At 50.4% G+C, this 17,737-nt stretch overlaps 1 protein-coding gene across 1 annotated transcript in view; it reads left to right on the plus strand.

Annotated features, from left to right (window-relative positions):
- The first annotated feature begins 10,232 nt into the window (after nucleotides 1–10,232).
- Nucleotides 10,233–17,737, plus strand: part of TUB (TUB bipartite transcription factor) — a 65,687-nt gene continuing 58,182 nt past the window's right edge. Inside the window, 3 exon segments of the mRNA XM_070624278.1 lie at nucleotides 10,233–10,289; nucleotides 10,292–10,404; nucleotides 10,954–11,001. Coding sequence (XP_070480379.1) covers nucleotides 10,248–10,289; nucleotides 10,292–10,404; nucleotides 10,954–11,001 — 203 coding nt within the window. The 5' untranslated portion in view covers nucleotides 10,233–10,247.

Consider the following 17,737-nt stretch of genomic DNA (forward strand, 5'->3'; position numbering starts at 1 on the left):
ATTGTTGTGAGGATTAAATGAGTCGATATGTGTAAGGCTGACTAAATGTAGAGTGCTTGGGACAGTGCGTGGCACATGGTAAGTGCTATTTAATTGTTAGCTGTTGTTATCGTGACTGGGCACATAGTAAGCCCCTCCACTACTATCAGGACTTTTCTGTCCAACTGAATCTCAAAGTTAGGCCATTCCTAGATGCAGGGATAGGTGTGGTGACCCAGGCAGGCCCTGCCCCAAGGAGAAGCCCTGTGGGGAGAGTGGGAGGAAAGGAGAGGAGGCTGAGGTGGGCCAGGACTGCATCTCGGGAGGCAGTGCAGGGATTGAAGAGGCATGGCTAATGAAGACCCTGGGGGCACCAGCTGGGACCAGTGGGGTGAGAGGGGCACGGTTGCAGGACCCTCCAGGCTAGGGATGAGAAGGTGGGTCAGATGGGGCTTTGGGGGCTGGGAACCTTAGCCAGTGCCTGAAGCATGGGTAACAAGGTTCAGCTGACCCAAGAGGGACTGGCTTTTTAGCCCCAATGGAGAATTCACAAGTAGATCAGGACACTGAAACAGATCCCTCTCTTAGGGACTTGGACCTGTGCCATAGCTGTTGAGAGAGCAGCACGGAGGAATCCGTAGAGATGAGCCATTGAACACCAGTCCCCACTGCTGGTGGGTCATAATCAGCAGAAAGGCTGGAAGGGACTGGGCAGCAGCAGGGCAGACAGGCCTGGGGCAGCCAGGCTGGCCATTGTGTTAGGTAGGTTCACACGCAGCTTATTCTGGGATAAGGAGGTGATGCTTTTACTGTCTGTACACTGAGTTTAGGAAGCAGGAAGATGTGTTGGAAAGAGCACTTTGAAGGGAGTCAGGAGTCCAGGCTTTGATTCTGGCTGCCCCGTTGATTCCCGTTCTGGCTCTGGGCAAGTCACTTGGCTCTCTGAGCCTGTTTCCCCTGAAGTTAAAGGGGCTGGACTGGTTGACTAAGCACTCTTGTAGTTCTGGTCTTCTGTGAGTGCATGGCCTAGGGCCTCAGTGTGTGTTCTGTGATTGAAAAGCCCAGGGTGGAGCGGTGAGAATAGGGCAGGCTGGGATCGGAGGCCCTGGCCATAGCAGTGCCAGCTTAAGGGTTGTTAAGCAGGGTAGGCTGGGGGACCTCAGAGGCAGGTGACTGGAGGCCCTGCCTTCTTCCAGAGCTTTTGGAGTATAACTGCTTTCCTTTTGGTGGATTTGTAGCGCTATAGGACCTAGACCACTGGACTGGATGGGGCAATGGGAGCAGTGGTACAGCGGGGGCAGTGAAGAAATAGCTTTGGAGGAGAGCAGTGAGTGTAGGGGGGTGGGGCACGGTCTGTCTCCCATGCAGCTGGTGTGATGGGGGCACAGGGTGATTACGGGGTGGGAAGAGGAGTCAGTCAGGGAAGCGAGGACTTCTCCAGTCCTTTGGGACTTGCCCATAGGAGGTTTGAAGTCATCAGGCACGGCAGTTTCCCTGGTAGGGTCACTGGGTGCATCCAACCAAAAGCAGAAAGACCCTGGAACATCATATCTGTGACCAAAGGTGGAAGGAAGGGCCAGCTATGCTCACAGTCTGGGGAAGAATTGCCAAGCAGAGACTCCTGGGCACTTGTTGATATTTAGTTCCTTTATTCTGGAAAATCCTGTGCCTAGATGAGAGAGAAATGCCAATCGAGCCTGGGTCCCTTCTGGGAGAGTCTGGCCCAGCATGTGCTTGGGAGAGATGCACACCTTTCTCTCCATCCTGAGCGGTGTGGGCTGAACTGGAGGGGCAGCAGTCAGATCTCCTGGCTGAGATGTGTGTTCCCAGTCAGCTGCCCTCTGCAGCCTGGGGCAGATGTTCTGGTCTTCTTTGTTTCTTCTGAACAAAGAAAACCCTAGATGTGTGTCTGTGTGTGTGTGTGTGTGTGTGTGATGGATCTGTCGGTGAGTGCCAGGCCAGGCTGTGGAGAAGTCAGCAGGCTTTAGGGAACAGCCTGCCCATGCTGTTGCCATGGGGAGGCAGGTTTCTGCAGATGAATGATGCTAGAGAACCGTGCCAGCTGACTGGAACCTAATGTCAGCATGAGGGGCATAGTGTTCAGGTCAGGGGGACAAGGTCCCAGCATCTGGGAACCTTTGCAGTCAGGGAGGGCCCCACACCAGGGTAACTGGGACCCAGGCTTATCTTCTTCTGAGGTCACGTTCCTCAGCAAAGAGTTAATCCCAACATGGCTCTGCCTCGGTGCCCTCTCCAGCACTGAGGACCAATGGAACACCACGCCAGGAATACCACAGTGCACCAGCGGGGCGCTGCCCTTGCCCTGGCACCTCCCTCCACAGGCTGCTTTGCCCTGGATGGGATATTGTGGGTGGTATACCCTCCTCTCCATCACCGAATGTCAAGAGCAGATAAAGTGATCCGTTAGGCTCCTCTGGGAGAAGGCTTTCGTGAGTGTGATTCCCTGTGTGTGCAACTGAGTGTGTGCACCAGAATGAGCATATCTGGGGATGTGCATGTTGCGCCAGGGTGCATGTGCACCACTGCGTATAACAATGAGTTTATGCACCTTTGTAGGGAGGGGTGTGTACACCACTAAGAGTGGCTATGTGGATGTGCGTGAGCGGTGTGTATTTGAGTGGAAGTGGGTGTGCTGGAGAGAATTGACTGTGTGTGTGTGACTAGCCAGCTCCCTTCCTGCCTTCCTGCCTCCCTCCCACTCTCTTTTGCCCCTGCACCTGGCAGGGAAGATTGGGAAGTGCCAGGAGGACGGTGCACTGCCCCTTCCCCGGGCCCAAGACTAGGCGTGACTGGGGCCATAAGCCTGCTTTCACAGCCACCTTTGCCTGGGCAGTTTCTGCCCACCTGCTGGGCTGTAGAAGCACCCACCCAGCAAGGTCCCACGGCGCTGGAGGTGTCCCCTTAGATCAGATCTCGGGGCTGAGAGGTGCCTGTGTGACCTTGGGCGGTGAGCTGTGGGCGACCTTTCCTTGCCGGCCAGGCCCATCCTAAAGGAGTTGGGAACGGGGACCCTGCATGGACAGGAGGGGCTCTGGGGCAATCCCCGACCGCATCAATGTTGGATGAGCCTGCGCTACCTCCCCGGGGCCTCGATACCATCTTCCCCGGTCTCACTTTTAGTGTAACTAGAGAGCCCAGGGACCAGCCCGGGCAGCGACTGGAGATCTTCTCAAAGACGGCGTCACCTGCGTCACCTGCGGGGGGACTGAGCTGGGGTGGGGAGGCTGGCGCAGGCTCCGGTGGGGTGTCCCAGCCGGGTAGGGGCCGGCCAGGCCCAGCCTCGCGGGGCGGGGGTCGGTTCCAGCCTGGCCTCTTCTAGGCCCCTGGGTCCCGGTGCTGGGTTACACCTCCTCCTCCTCGGGCCACTTCTTCCTCCCAGGGGTGTCATCTGTCCAGCCGCGTGTCCTTGGGGCAGTTCAGTCCCATCCCCCCTCCTGGCTTTGGAGGTTTTCTGCTGGCAAAGGGGCTGGAGGGGCATCAGCTAGATGAAGAGAGATCCCCTAGGGCAAGGAAGGGGAGTAGCCGCCACACTGCAGAGCCTCCTTCCACCGGTGAGTGTCTGGAGGGCGCCCCATGGGGGAAAGGGAGAGGAGGGCGGGACTGTGAGCTGGGGGCCTGACTGGCCAAGCTTCTCGCCTCTCTGACCTTTTCTACTTCAGCCCCTGCACCTTATGCCTTGTGACACCACCCCCAGCCTTGCCCTTGGAGGCAGGTGGGTGATGCAGGCTGGTAGTCCGCTGAGCATGTGCTACCTGTTGGCAGCCTTTGGGATGAGGTTATTGCTGGGCTGTGGCCTTGGTGGTTGAGCATGGACAGCCGCTCTGGGGGGGAGCAAGTTTGGATTGGATGGGCAAACTGTGGCAGGTGGGCCGGCAGCCTGTTTTTGTAAATAGTTAAATGGAACACAGGCAGGCCTATTGTTTACCTCTTGTCAGTGGCTGCTTGCTACTGCCTCAAAGTTGAGTACAGCTTGGCTCGCAAGCCTAGAATATTTACTGTCTAGCCCTTTAAAAGCATGTTTGCCCATCCCTCTCAGATATTCTCCAAAGCAGGCCCCCTTTACCCTACACCTGTCCATTCTCTTCCTCTCCCCCCACACCTGGGCACATCCCCTCCCTCCTCCCTCTGCATCCCCCGCACACCTGGCTCTCTCCACACCTGGGAACTTTACTTTGGGGACCACTCACCTGGCATCCCCTCCCTACTACTTTCTCTGGCAAGAAAGGAAAATGATTGAGGGCAACAGGCACTCCAGAATCCAACAGGACATCTGAGAGCTGAGGGTTGAGCCCCTGCAGCCTGACCTCAAGCCGAAAGTGAGCCCCGTCCTAGGCCACGGGAGCAAGGTGAGTTAGCTGATGGTGAGCAGTGCTCCTCAGGACCCCTAAATATATCAGGGCACCTGAGAGGCCAAACAGACCAGTTCTGGGTGTGGGCTTCCTGTCAACTCTCCCTCTGGGCCTGGCCAGGAGCGAGTGACAGAGCTGAGGGCCCAGTGGAGCAGTGGGGAGATACTGCTGAGCTGATAATTATAGGGCACCAGGATGCCCTGGAGGGAGCCTAGGAGCCAGGGAGCTCCAGAGGCACAGCCCCTCCCCAGTCTGCTGCCCTAAGCCTTCCAGACCCTGGGGCCCATTGTGCTCTCTTTCCTCCAAGCCCAAGGCCTTTGTGAACAAAGCTAAACCCCCTTTGTACAGCTGAGTTCAGGGGTCTGTTTCCAGGGAAAGACCAGAGCTGAAGACACAGCTGCATTCCTGCTGCTCTGTCACTAGGTGGCACCCTTGAGGTGTTGGCTCCTGCTGGGGAGGGTTCTGAGTGTTCTGGCACTCGCCCCCTGTCAACGGGTCCAATTCCAGCCTGAAAAGCTGTGGTGACACACACGCTGAATCCCACCAGGCCTGACCAGCTCTGTCTGCCCTCTGAGGCAGCTCATCAACACCTCCAGACTCTGTAGTTCAGGACGTTTTTACGTGGGAGGTGGGACGGGGCCATCAGGGACTACCCGCAGTTGTGATGATCTGTTGTCATTACCTGCCTACCTATCCTCCTCACTCACAGGGCTTCTTGAGAGCAGGGACTGTCTTATTCTCCTCTTGGCTGCAGGGCCTGGCACAGCCAAGAAGGCAGAAAGTGTTTGGTGGTGAACGAGGTGCACAGGAGAGAGTGTGGCCGTCACTGTTTACCGCCATAGTGTGTCCATTGAAGGCGTTTTTAGTCTCCGGCTACCCCATTGAGAAGCCAGGAGGAAGGAGTAGGCACGAGTGGACCCTGGGAAGGGAGCTGGTTCAGAGACAGGAGGAGCCTTCCCCCCTACCCTGCTTTTGGGTGGTGCTGGCATTCTCGGGGTCCTCTAGTTGGGACGAGAGGCAGTGAGGAGACACAGGCTAGGGCCAGAGAGTGCTGCTTGTTTCCAGGGAGTGTTTCCAGGCATACCTGGCCCTTGTCTGGCACAAGGAGCAAGGACACACTCATCAGGGATGGAGACAGAGGCTGGCAGTGGCCTTGCCCCTCTGACCTGTCCTCAGCTCAGTCCATTCCAGGAACCTCGCAGTCTAACAGGGAACAACTGTGTGGCTGTCCAAGCGTCCCAGCAGAGGCTTAGAGAGCTGCGTCTATGTGGGGGAGGACGGCCACCCTCCCCACCATCTCCCAAGCAGCTGCTTCTGACCACTAGGGACGATGCTCACAAGGGACCTCCACCCAGCCCAAGGGGGATGGACAGTGTGAGTGAGGTCTGAGGTCTGAATTCTGCTGAGAGGCTATGGATGATGGGTGGGCGTCCCTCCCTGCTGCAGTTCCTAGGCAGGAGGAGGGATATTTCTGTTGACTGTGTCCCATTGAATCAGTGGAGGCCAGGCCAACTCATGCTCTTGGAAGGGAGCAGCTTGCAGAATTCTCTCCCTGGTGGGCTGACACTGACATGCAGGAGCCATTTCCCTGTCTAGCACAGGCTCCAGAGCAAGACTGGCATCACTCACCGGGGTAATTACTGGTTTGGGTTCGATTTCCATTCAAAACAGTAATCCCAGCCTGAGCTGGGTGTCAGATCTGAAGGTTGATTATTAGTAACATTTATCAACAGCCTCTCAGCTTCAGGCAATTACAGCTAATCTGCCATTCCTGCTCCCGTTGTGCAAAACTGCCTGCTTCTTCCCTGCCCGCCCCCTCGGTTCCCCTCTCCTCTTCTTCTTCCCTTCCCTCCGCTTAGCACCCAGCCTGAGGGAGGGCAGAAGATGGGAGCCACCTTCTGAGTCACTGTCACCCCCGTATGCAGGGGGCACATGTGCATGCCAGGCACCTGGGCTCCCCAACAGCAATCTCCATGTTGCAGAATCTTGTAAATTCTGAATCTGATTCTATCAGGACTGAGGGGAGTCCCTGCGGTTTACAGACATGAACCCATGTCTCCTGGCTCCTCATCACATGATGTGTTTTCAACCGTATGCGGGTCCCTCCTGCCGTGGACTCAGTCTGTCCTCCCCTCCAGGCCCGAGACAAGGGTGAGGCAAGTGGGCTTTCACTTCAGGTACAAAATTTAAGGGACTGCCAGAAAGCTCAGTAATCCAGATAAATAACATTTTAATGCAATAATTTTTTAAAATCAAAATTAATGCAAAAGCATCCATAATGAATAAAACCAAAATTTTAATAAAGACAGGCTCCAACTCTAGTTTTCAGGACTTGGCCTCCCTTGCCTCACCCTAATTCCTGCCCTGTAGGACCCTGTCTTTGTTTAAAAGTTTGATATTTTATTGAGGATATTTTTGCATTCATTTTGATTTAAATATTATTTATTGGGATCACTGAGTTTTTTGGCACCTCCTTAAATTTTGCACCCCAGGTGAGTGCCTCATTCAACTCACCCTAGTCCTGGCCCTGTCCGCCCACCTCCTATTGGACCCTAGCCCCTGCTCCCTTCAGTTCTCACTGCCTACTGCCTCAGGTCGGGGGCTCGGCTTCTCTCTGAGCCGGGGCCCCCACCATGGGCTGTCCTTCCTGGATGCCCATCCTCCACTCCATCCCTCTGCACCTGCTTCAGCCTTCAGATACCTACAAGAGGGCCTGCAGGTTGCCATGGTGACTGCTGTGGTAATTGGAGGACAGAACACACTGGTCTTGCCCACTCTTATAATCATGTCCAGCCAGGGCCGACTTGTGCAGGCATGCCTGACAGAGTCCCTGCAGGAATCTAAAAGGAAGTTAAAACACTGCTGGACATGTATGGAGATGGGGAAAATGACATTCACCTGAATCCCTCCCAGGGCAAGTGTGGCTAAAGGAAGACTGATGATCTGTGTGTGACAGGGAGGCGGAAGGCTGAAGTCAACGTGGATGCCGGCTAACCAGCCTTCTGCAGAGGGTAGGTTTAAGTCACTGAAGGGCCTTTGTTTTGCTCAGCAGCATCTGGAAGCTGAGGCACATGTGTGAGGAAAGACTGCTCTCCCCTGCGCTTCCCCCAGGCTGTGCTCAGCTGACTAAGGGCTAAACCAACGGTTCAGAAAGACCCATGTTGAAGGGGTGCCCAGAATGCCAAATTGAATCCAGGACTTGAGTCACTGTCATATCAAGGTCCAGGCGTAGGTCACTCGGCCACTCAGTGTCCAGATACTGTCACAGTGGGCAGCCCCAGGGTCTCAGGTGAAACATATCAGAAACACTTCTGCCTGTCCTACAGCTTGATCTTCCTTCTGAGGTCCCCATAGCACCACTGAGCTGGCACACTCTCCGTTACCCAGCCTGGCAGTACCTCATCCCATGCCTACTCTGCCGCCTACTGGGAAAGTCACTGCCCCTCTGAGCCTCAGTTTCCTCTTCTGGGAAATATCAATAATAGTGCCCTCCTTTGAGGGTTGTGCTCACAGTTGAAAGAGCCAACGTATGTAAAAGTGCTCTGCAACTGCCAGGTACTGTGACAGATGCAAGAGTCGAGGGCTGTAGGGCGCTGGAGGACAGAACCGGGATCAAAGGGAAGTGTGTCTGGGCTTGAAGTGAAGGAGAAATTGCCAACTGCGGAGGTGGAGGGACCACCCTGGAAAGAGTGAGCACCCTCATGGCAGAAATGTGATCACTGGTCAATCAGCTTAGCTTCCCCAGGGCTTCCTCCCCTGGGAGGTGTGACCTTTGAGGATGCAGTCTCTCCTCCAGCCCTGAGCTCTGTGATTCCTTTTGTCTATCCTTCCCCAGGCCTCCTTTAGGGTGTCATGCAGTTGGGCCCCACACCAACCTCAGGGGAGGCTGGGCCTCCTTGGAGTAAGCTGGCTTCACCCACAGTCCACATTCCAGTGGACCAATGTATAAATCTGAGAGTTTGGGTAGGAAGCGGGGGGACATTGTGCTTAAGAAAGTGCTGGCCTGAGCGTTGGCTTTGAGATGCCCTTTGACCCTGACCAGATAGTTGCAGTCCGCCCACAGCAGGAAGGAAGACGTCTGAAAGAGAGTTCATGAAGATGGAGGCATGGGGTTTCCAGTGCCAGGTGGGCACCCATGCACCTCCCCATCTAGAAGCTTCCACGTGCAGTCTGTCTGCACATGTACCTTCTGCTGCCTTCTTCACACTGACTTTGGAGCTTTGAGGCTTGTGTCAAAGTGGAGAGAGCAGCAGACTGAGAGTTGGGAGGCCTGGCTCTGAGCCTGATTTTCCAGCTGTGCCACAAAGGGTGTGGATGAGAAACCCTTCTCAGCTGTGTCCGTGGTCCTTCTGTTTTCTGGAGAGCCATGAGAATTGACAGAATGGGCTCACCTTTGCACTTTCCTCCTTGGCCACTTAAAGTCTCCTCACAAGTCTTTAGGCTTGGCAGACCTAGGGGCCAAGGGCTCCAGGGTCCATCCAGAGTGGGGTCAGCTTTGTCTGGTTTTGCATCTAGGCATCATTTTCTCCTCAGAAATTTGAAATTGAATCTCAAAGATTCCTAATTATTATTCTAAGCTCTCATTGAAAATCTGAGTGTAATTTTTACAAGAACATGGACGAGTTGGATAAGAAAGGGAAGAAGTGGGGCTGCGGGAAGGGAAGAGAGAGGCAGAAGGTGATGTGATCCAGACGTTAGAGTGAGTGCCTGGTGGTAGAGGAGGCTGGAGGGGCTGGCAGGACTTGGGTGGAGTAAAGCAGCTTAGATTCTGTCCTGAGGCAATGGGGCGCTTCTGAAGGGTTTAAGCAGGGTCAGGAGACATGATCAGATTTGCATTTAGAATGCTCACCCTGATGCCGGTTGGAGGATGGATTTGTGGGGAACAAGTTGGAGACAGACACTATCCTGATGCCAAGATCCAGGCAACTGATAGGAAGGCCCTACAGAGGGTCTGGGTCTAGGGAAGGGGGTGGGTATAAAGTTGAGAGATGCCTGGTAGATGACATCGGAGGCCTTGATGATTGCCTGCACTGGCTGGGGAAGGTGGACAGGTAAAAGTGGGAAGCTATGATGGCTGGAAGCTTGTGAGGCTGGATGTGTCACTCACAGAGACAGAATACATAGAATGAGTGCTCGGGCTCACAGGTCCCAACCTGCATACCTCAGTGCGAGGGGCTGTGGGACATCCAGGGGGATGTGTCCACAGAGCAGGTAGATAGAGGGGTCTAGAGTTTAGGAGAGGGGTGGGTCCACGATACAGGCATGGGTGTTCTCGATGTGGGGTTGGGGGAGGTGAAGTCCTGTGAGGGCACAGGATCACTCAGGACAACTTTGGGTAGAGCGAGAGGACAAGAGGCTGAGGACACAGACAAGGGAAATCTAGATCCCCCATCAGTCTCTCAAATGCACAATGTATATGTGTCCCAGCACGGAGCCTGCCACTGACCTCTAGCACAGGGCTGGCCACAGAGAGGGCATCAGTGGATGTGTCCTCTGGCTGTGGTTCCTCCAGATGGGGCCTTTGTCCTCAGTGCACCTGGCTGTGCCTGGGTTGCTATAGTAACCACAGTTGCAGGGATGATACATGGTCTCTGTGTTGCCATGGAAATGAGCAGTTGGTTTTCCCTGAATGGCATGGCTGCTGAGGCCTTGGGGATTCAGTCTGTCCTGAAGGGTTTCGGAGGGAGACTGTGACTGGGAGAGAGCGTTTCCATGTCCTAATAATTCAGTGATGCTTGTTAGTCCGACTGTTGCCACGGTGATGGAGGAAGACACCCAGGTGGCTTGTGCTAGCTTCAGTACTGAGCCGATGAGACAAAGACTTGCAACAGGCTCCAGGTTTTTGTGTGCAGCCTGGAGCAGGACCAGCCCCCAAACTCACCCCGTCCTCTGGCTGCCATGGGGGCCAGGACCCCTCTGCCTTCTTTTGGGGTTTGCACCCTTTTGCCGAGACAGGGATTTTGTTCCCAGGAGACACTCCCCGGCCCATGGGATCTCAGCATTCAAAGCAACACAGGAAACCTGGGCCCCTGAAACGAGGCCACCGAAGAGATCGGTAAGCACTCAGCACCCCCTCCCTCTTTGGACCATGGACCCCCTCCCTGCGTCCACTGCACCCACTCCCCCTCATTGACTTCACCCCTTTGCAGTTCCAAGGCCTCCCCTTCCCCATCACCACATGGAGTCCAACCTCCCATCCCTCCCAAAGCCTTGGGCTCTAGACAGGTGAACAGGGAGCCCTCGCTCCTCCCCTGCCCGGGATCTCCGGGGAGTCCTCTGCCTCAGGAGTGAGGCCTCTGCCCTTGGCACTTCCGCACTCCTGCCCTCTGCCTCTTCTGGTGGGCTCCTCCTTTCAGCCTCTCCCCTACCCCCACAGCTCTGGTCATTACTGCCTCATTCTGGGCTGCCTGCCTGCTCTCCCAGACTCCACAGAGGGAGCGCCCGACAGAAGTCCCTCCACCCTGGTCTCACTTAACTCCCATCTCAAGGGGCTGAGAGCGACGGCCTGAGGAGGCCTTGAATGCCCACGGTCTGGCCAGGCAAGGGGCAGCGATGGCGGGGTGAGGCAACAAGGCTTGGAGTCACCCCTGCTTTTCCTCCTCAGGAGAACAACCAGGAGGAAGTACTGGAAGGAAGGAAGGGAGATCGCTCGGTGAGCCGGCAGGGGCGGAGGGAGTGCTGACTGGGAGAGGGCCGTCCACAGGGGACTGTACAGGGAGGTGGGGGGCAGGACGTGGGTGGCTCAGTGGTCATGGTCCCCATATGTGCTGGGCCGTGTGTGTGTGAAATGGGGTCCAAGGGGGGGTGTGACCCCTAAGCAAAGTCTGCGCTCACTGTGGCTGTTGTGGCCTTGGTTCTTTCTTCCGGGACCCTCCTGTGATCCTTTTGCCCCAACTCCAGCCAGGTGGTGCTGATGAGGGGGCCCAGAGTTCTGGACTCCGCTCCCCAGGCTGTCCTGGGACTCTCAGCCAGGCCTTCCCAGGACCACTGCGGGAATTCCTTCCCATTGTCCCCACCCAGAGCAGCATACTTCCTGCCCCAAGCGGGCATCCCCAGGCCTGTCTTCTACAGTCAGGAGATGGGTCTTTCCCAGGACCAGGACCTCATTTGTGCTTTACTGATGACAGGGTCCCCAGGATGTAATTTTTTACCCAGAGTATGGGCAGAAACACCTGCCCTGTGAAGGAAGGGCTCAGCCCTGTGTACAGATGAGGCAAGGTGATGGGATCGCCTCCCCAGCTGCAGCTTGGCTGCTAAGGGCCCCCGGCACCTGAGGACTCTGCCTGCCCTTCCAGGGACCAGGCCAGAGAAATAGGGGGGCATCTGGGACTCTGGTTTGCCCCATCATGGATGTTGGTCCTGGGTTTCTGATAGGGTGTGTGATGATAGTGTCCTAAAAGGGAAGCTCTGTGGAGATCCACGGGTCTCAGGTACGGCCCCAGGGCAGGGGCCCCCTATGTTCTCCCTTTCTACACACAGCCTCAAACCAGGTTAATTTTAAGCCTAAGGAAAATCTCATGAAGAGAAAGATGGGAGGCGGAGGTGGGAGGAGTGGTGTTATCACTTGAGCCAACTTCAGAGGCTCTTGGGAAGGAGGAGGGGGTACAAGTGGTGAACCCCAGGGGATGCCTCTGCTGCATGACTCTAATGAGGCTTGAAGACTGCAGCTCACTTGTCTTCTACAGCTGGTGCATTTTGAGTGATGTAAGCTGATGAGAGGCTCCTTCCTGCACCCAGCGCCCATACACTGTCAAGGCTGGGAGAGTCTTTGAGATCCCATATCCAACCCCTTGTTTAACAGGCAAAACTGAGGCCTCAGGGCAAGGTCACACTGCAAGTTCGTGGCAGAGTCAGGACTAGAACCCCAGTCCCCCTGCTCAAGGCTCTCTCTCTGCACTGCAGACCAGGGAGCCAGCCTCACTGTATGGGAGTCAAGAGGCTTACTGGGAGTGAGTGGTCCTTTGCTTATGACCTTGCCTCATGTGAACAGAGGCCCTGAGCGTACTGTAGACCATGTACCGACAGCTGATGGCTGGCTGGCAGGGACTCCTGGCCATAGTGGGTTTCTGGGATGCCTCATTTCTGGGATTTGGTGCCTCTCTACTTTATCCAGGGCCCCCAACACCACTCTGGCTCTTCCAGGTTGAAAGGCTTTGCCAGTATCTCTTAAAAACTGCATAATTCAGGGTGGTGTCAACAAGTGTGATGTTTCACCCATAGTGGCCAGTCCTGTATGGGCACATAAGGCTGTAGGTAGATGGATAAGGGAGGTGAGGAGCCAGGCAGTTGAGCGCTGAGTCATAGAAACATATCTCCACAGGTTGGGAATAGTCACAATTAATGGCAAAGATGGATGGTCCAGCCATGTAGAGATAAGGTCAGAGCAAAAGAACCTTGTCACAGTGTTTTTATCCTAGGTTCTACCATCATATAGGAGCTTCTACGTCCATGAGGACAGTTCCTCCATATGCTGGCCTCTGAGTTTCTTGTTGTCTTCAACTCATTGAATGGCACCTCCACTTCAGCTGCTCATTACTGTAATCTTGTCATCATTTGAAACTGTTCTGCCTCTGAAATCTTAATCTCTGTGTACCTCCTATGCATTCTGTCTCCCTTGCCTCCACTATATCTGTTCTTAGAGACCCTCTGGCTCCTGCTTCCTAGTTTTTCTCCTCGCCCTGAATCAACTCCTGCATCAAATCTATCCAATCTGGACCCTGTGGCTTGTTACTTCAACTGCTCACCATTCACCACCTGACCCCTTAGTCTCCTACTCCATCTCTAGAACATGGTAACTGCCTGCTTTCTCTAGTCCTGGCTTGTAGTGCTGGGGGGTGGGGGGTGGGGGTGGGAATCCCTTCATTAATTGACACTAGTCCAATAGCTTCAACTGAGCCTCCAGCAGCAGCCAGCAGTCCTGCTGCCTAGGGCTACTCCCGTTCCCCTACAGCTATTTCAAAGCTTTCACATAACCCTCTACGTTTCTACACCACATCTTCCCCAGTCATCTGCAGCAGCCACCCTGAGGTCTCTCTTCACGAAAAGAAAACTGGTCTGGAGGGAATTTCTTTAACCTCTGCCCTGGATCCAAACTTACCTGCATCCATTCCCATCCATGCCTCCTCATCATGGCAGAGAGTGTCCCTCTTACGGTTAACCTCTCCACCAGAGATCTGGGAATCTTCCCCTCTGTTGGCGCCACTCTCCTGGCTCCTTTCATTGTAACTCAGTTAAGAAACAAAACAAAAATACCTTGACTTTACAACCTCCTCTCTCTCCTGCCCTTCTCAGCCAAGCATATTGAAATCAAAGTCACTGTTTATTATCCCCACTTCCTTACCTCCTGCTGAGTCCTCAAGCCACTAGAACCTGGCTCCCGTCCCCACTTCACCACCTACGCTTCTCATGCCTGTCTTCAGAGATTCTTACTGTAAATCCTGTGGAAGCCTTTCCGTTCCTAGTTTACCTCTTACCAGCATTTGACGCAAACCGAGCGGGCTGCCTTCTGAAGCACTCTTTCCTTGCTTTCCATGACCTCACAGTCTCCTTCTTTTCTGCCTACCATTCTGATTATTATTTCTCTGTTTTCTTCATGAGATTTTCTTCTCCTGTTCACCACAGAAACGCTGATGTGGCCCAGGATTCTGTCCTGGTCTCTTTTCGCCCTTACGCTTGTTTCTGGCGATCTCATCAGTTACCATAGCTTCAGCTTCCCTCTCTAAGCTGATGACTAGAGTTGCTCCCTTCACCTTTCTCCTTAGTTTCATTTTTTCTTTTCAGTTCTATCAGTTTTTGCTTCATGTGCATTGAAGCTCTGTTCTCAGGTGCATAAACGTTTAAAATTGTTGTGTACTGTCAAGAACTTAACCCTTCATCAATATGAAATATCTTTCTTTCTCTCTGGTAATATTCTTGTTCTGAAGTCCAATGGGTGTGATATTAATATAATCACTCCAGCTTTGTGGTGATCAGTGTTTGCATCGCATATTTTTTTCCATCCTTTTCCTTTTAACCTCTCTGACTTTATATTTAAAGTGGGTTTCCTTTTAGAAAGCATATAATTGTGTCATTTTTATCCAATCTGACAAATTTCACTTTTTAATTGGAGTGTTTAGACTATTTACATTTAATGTTATTATCGGTATGGTTGAGTTAAATCTACCATCTTGCCATTAGTATTCTGTTTTTCCCGCTTGTTCTTTGTTCCTTTTTTCTTTTTTCTTGCTTTTTTTGAGATTGGATGTTTTTTATAATTCTATCTCCATTCTTAGCTTATTAATTGTAACTCTTTTTTGGTTTATGTTTTTGGGCTTTTTCTTAGTAGTTGCTCTAAGGTTACAATACACATCTTCAACTTACCATAGCCTACCTTAAAACAATATTTTACCACTTTATGAATATCATAAGAAGCTTACAACAGTATACTTCCATTCTCCCATCTTGTCTCTTGAGCTATCGTCATGCATTTTGCTTTTACCTGTGATGTAAACCCAACAATACGTTATTTTTCTTTCTTTAAATCGTTATCTTTTCTTAAAAAAAAAACACCTTTATTGGGATATAATTCATATACCACACAGTTCAGCTATTTATAGTGTACAAATCAATGGGTTTTAAGTTGTGCAACCATCACTGCAGTCAATTTTAGAACGTTTTCATAACCTTCCCCCAAAAAAGACCCATGCCCATTAGCGGGGACTCTCCTTTCCTCTACCTACCCACAGCCCTAGGCAACTGTTAATTTACTTTTTATCTCTATAGATTTGCCTGTTGTGGAATTTCATATAAATGGAATCACATAATATGTGGTCTTTTGTGACTGGCTCTTTAGCATAATATTTTCAAGGTTCATCTGTGTTGTAGCATGTCTCAGTATTTCATTTCTTTTCATTGCCAAATAATATTCCATTGTATAGATATACCACATTTGCTTTATCCAATCATCAGATGATGGACATTTGGGTTGTTTCCACTTTTTAGCTATTATAAATGATGCTGATGTGAACATTTGAGGACATGTATTATTTCTCTTGGGTGTATATCTAGGAGTAGAACTTCTTGGAAACTCTGGGTTCAACATTTTGAGGACTGCCAGACTGTTTTCCAAAATGACGGCACCATGTCACATTCCTACCAGCAATGTATGAGGGTTCCAATTTTTTTACATCCTTGCCAATAAATATTTTATCTGTGGTTTTGATTATAGCCATCCTAGTGAATGTGAAGTGGTATCTCATGGTTTTGACTTACATTTCACTGATAACTAATAATGACTAATGATGTGCCTATAGGCCATTTCTATATCTTCTTTGGAAAAATATCTTTTCAAATTCTTTGCCCGTTTTTTAAATGGGTTATTTGTCTTTTTATCATTGAGTTATGAGCATTCTTTATATATTCTAGATACAAGTCCTTTATCAGATAATGATGCGCAAATATTTTACCCCTGTAAAATACCCTTTGCAACATAAAGGTTTTAAATATTGGTGAAGTTTAATTTATCTATCTTTTCTTTTGTTGCTTGTGTTTTTGGTGTCATATCTAAGAAATCGTTGCTTAATCCAAGGTCACAAAGATTTATGCCTATGTTTTCTTCTAAGAGTTTTATAGTTTTAGCTCTTACATTCAGGTCTTTGATTCATTTTGAGTTAATTTTTGTATATAGCTTGAGGCAGGGGGCACCAAGTCATTTTCATTTTGGTATTCAGTTGTCCCAGCACCATTTGCTGAAAAACTATTCTTTCCCCCATTAAATGGTCTTGGTGTCCTTGCCAAAAATCAGTTGAGGTAAACGTGAGTATTTCTGGACTCTGAATTCTACTGCATTGATTTATGTGTCTTACCAATACCACACTGTCTTGATTACTGCAGCTTTGTCCTAAGTTTTCGAAGTCAGGAAGTGTGAGGTGTGCTCTCCAAATTTGTTCTTTCTCAAGATGTTTTTGGCTATACTGGGTCCCTTGAATTTCCATATGAATTTTAGGGTCAGCTTGTCAATTTCTGCAAAGAAACCACCTGGTATTCTGATGGGGATTGCGTTGACTCTGTAGATCAATTTGGGGAGTATTGCCGTCTTAACAATATTTAATCTTCTGATCCATACACACAGGATGTCTTTTTATTTATTTAAATCTTCTTTACTTTCTTTCAAAGAAGTTTGTGGTTTCCAATGTACAGTCTTGCACTTGTTTTTTTAAAATTCATTCCTAGGTATTTTATTCTTTTTGATACTCTTCTAAGTTGAGTTGTTTTCTCAACTGCATTTTAGGATTGTTCACAGCAAGTGTCTAGAAATATATCTAATTTTGTATATTGATCTTGTATCCTGCAAGCTTACTGAACTTGTTGTATTAGTTCGAATAGTTTTTTAGTGGATACTTTAGATTTTCTTTATACAAAATCATGTCATCTATGAATAGAGATAGTGTTACTTCTTCCTTTCTAATCCGGATGCCTTTTATTTCATTTTCTTACCTAATCGTCTTGGCTAGAACCTCCAGTGCAACGTTGAATAGATTTGTCAAGAGCGAGCATCGTTCTTTTGATCTTAGGGGGAATGCTTTGACTTTCACTTTTAAGCATGATCTTAGTTTTGGATTTGTCATAGATGTCCCTTGTCAGGTGGAGGAAATCCCCTTCTATTCCTAGTTTGTTGAATGATTTTATCATCAAGTGACGTTGAATTCTTTCAAATGCTTTTTCTGCATCTATTGACATGATTATGTGGTTTTTGTCATTCATCCTATTGCTATTGTGTGTTGTATTAATTGATTTTTGGATAAACCAACATTGCATCCTTCAGATAAATTCTACTTGGTCAAGATGTGTCATCTTTTTCATTTGTTGCTGGATTCAGTTTGCCAGTTATTTTTTTTTTTTAATGAGGAAAAAATATTTCATACGTATCTACACATTTACTATTTCCAATGCTCGTATGTGTATTCAAATTACCCTCTAGTCTCATTTTCCTTTTCCCTGAAGGGCTTATTTTAACGTTTCTTGCAGTGCTGATCTGCTGGTAGTGAAATCTCTTAGATTTTATTTGTATGAAACAGTCTTTATTTTGCTTTCATTTTTGAAAGATACTTTGGCCAGAAATAGAATTAAAGTTGATAGTTTTTTGTTTCAGTGCTGAAAAGATGCTGCTCCACTCTCTCTGAGTTTGCCGTGTTTCCGATGAGAAGTGCACTGGGATTCTTTTCTCTGTTCCTGTTCGTAGTCTCTCCTCCCTTCCCCTTTTCTGGATTCTTTTAAGATTTCCTCTTTATCACTGGTTTTCAAGTTGATTATGAGGTATCTTGCTGTAGTTTTCTTCATATTTCTTCTGCTTGAGGTGTTTTGAGGTTGTTAGGCTTATAGTTTTCATCAAATTTGAAAAAATTAAGGGT

Source organism: Equus przewalskii, chromosome 6, assembly GCF_037783145.1.
Source record: "Equus przewalskii isolate Varuska chromosome 6, EquPr2, whole genome shotgun sequence".
Lineage (NCBI taxonomy): Eukaryota > Metazoa > Chordata > Mammalia > Perissodactyla > Equidae > Equus > Equus przewalskii.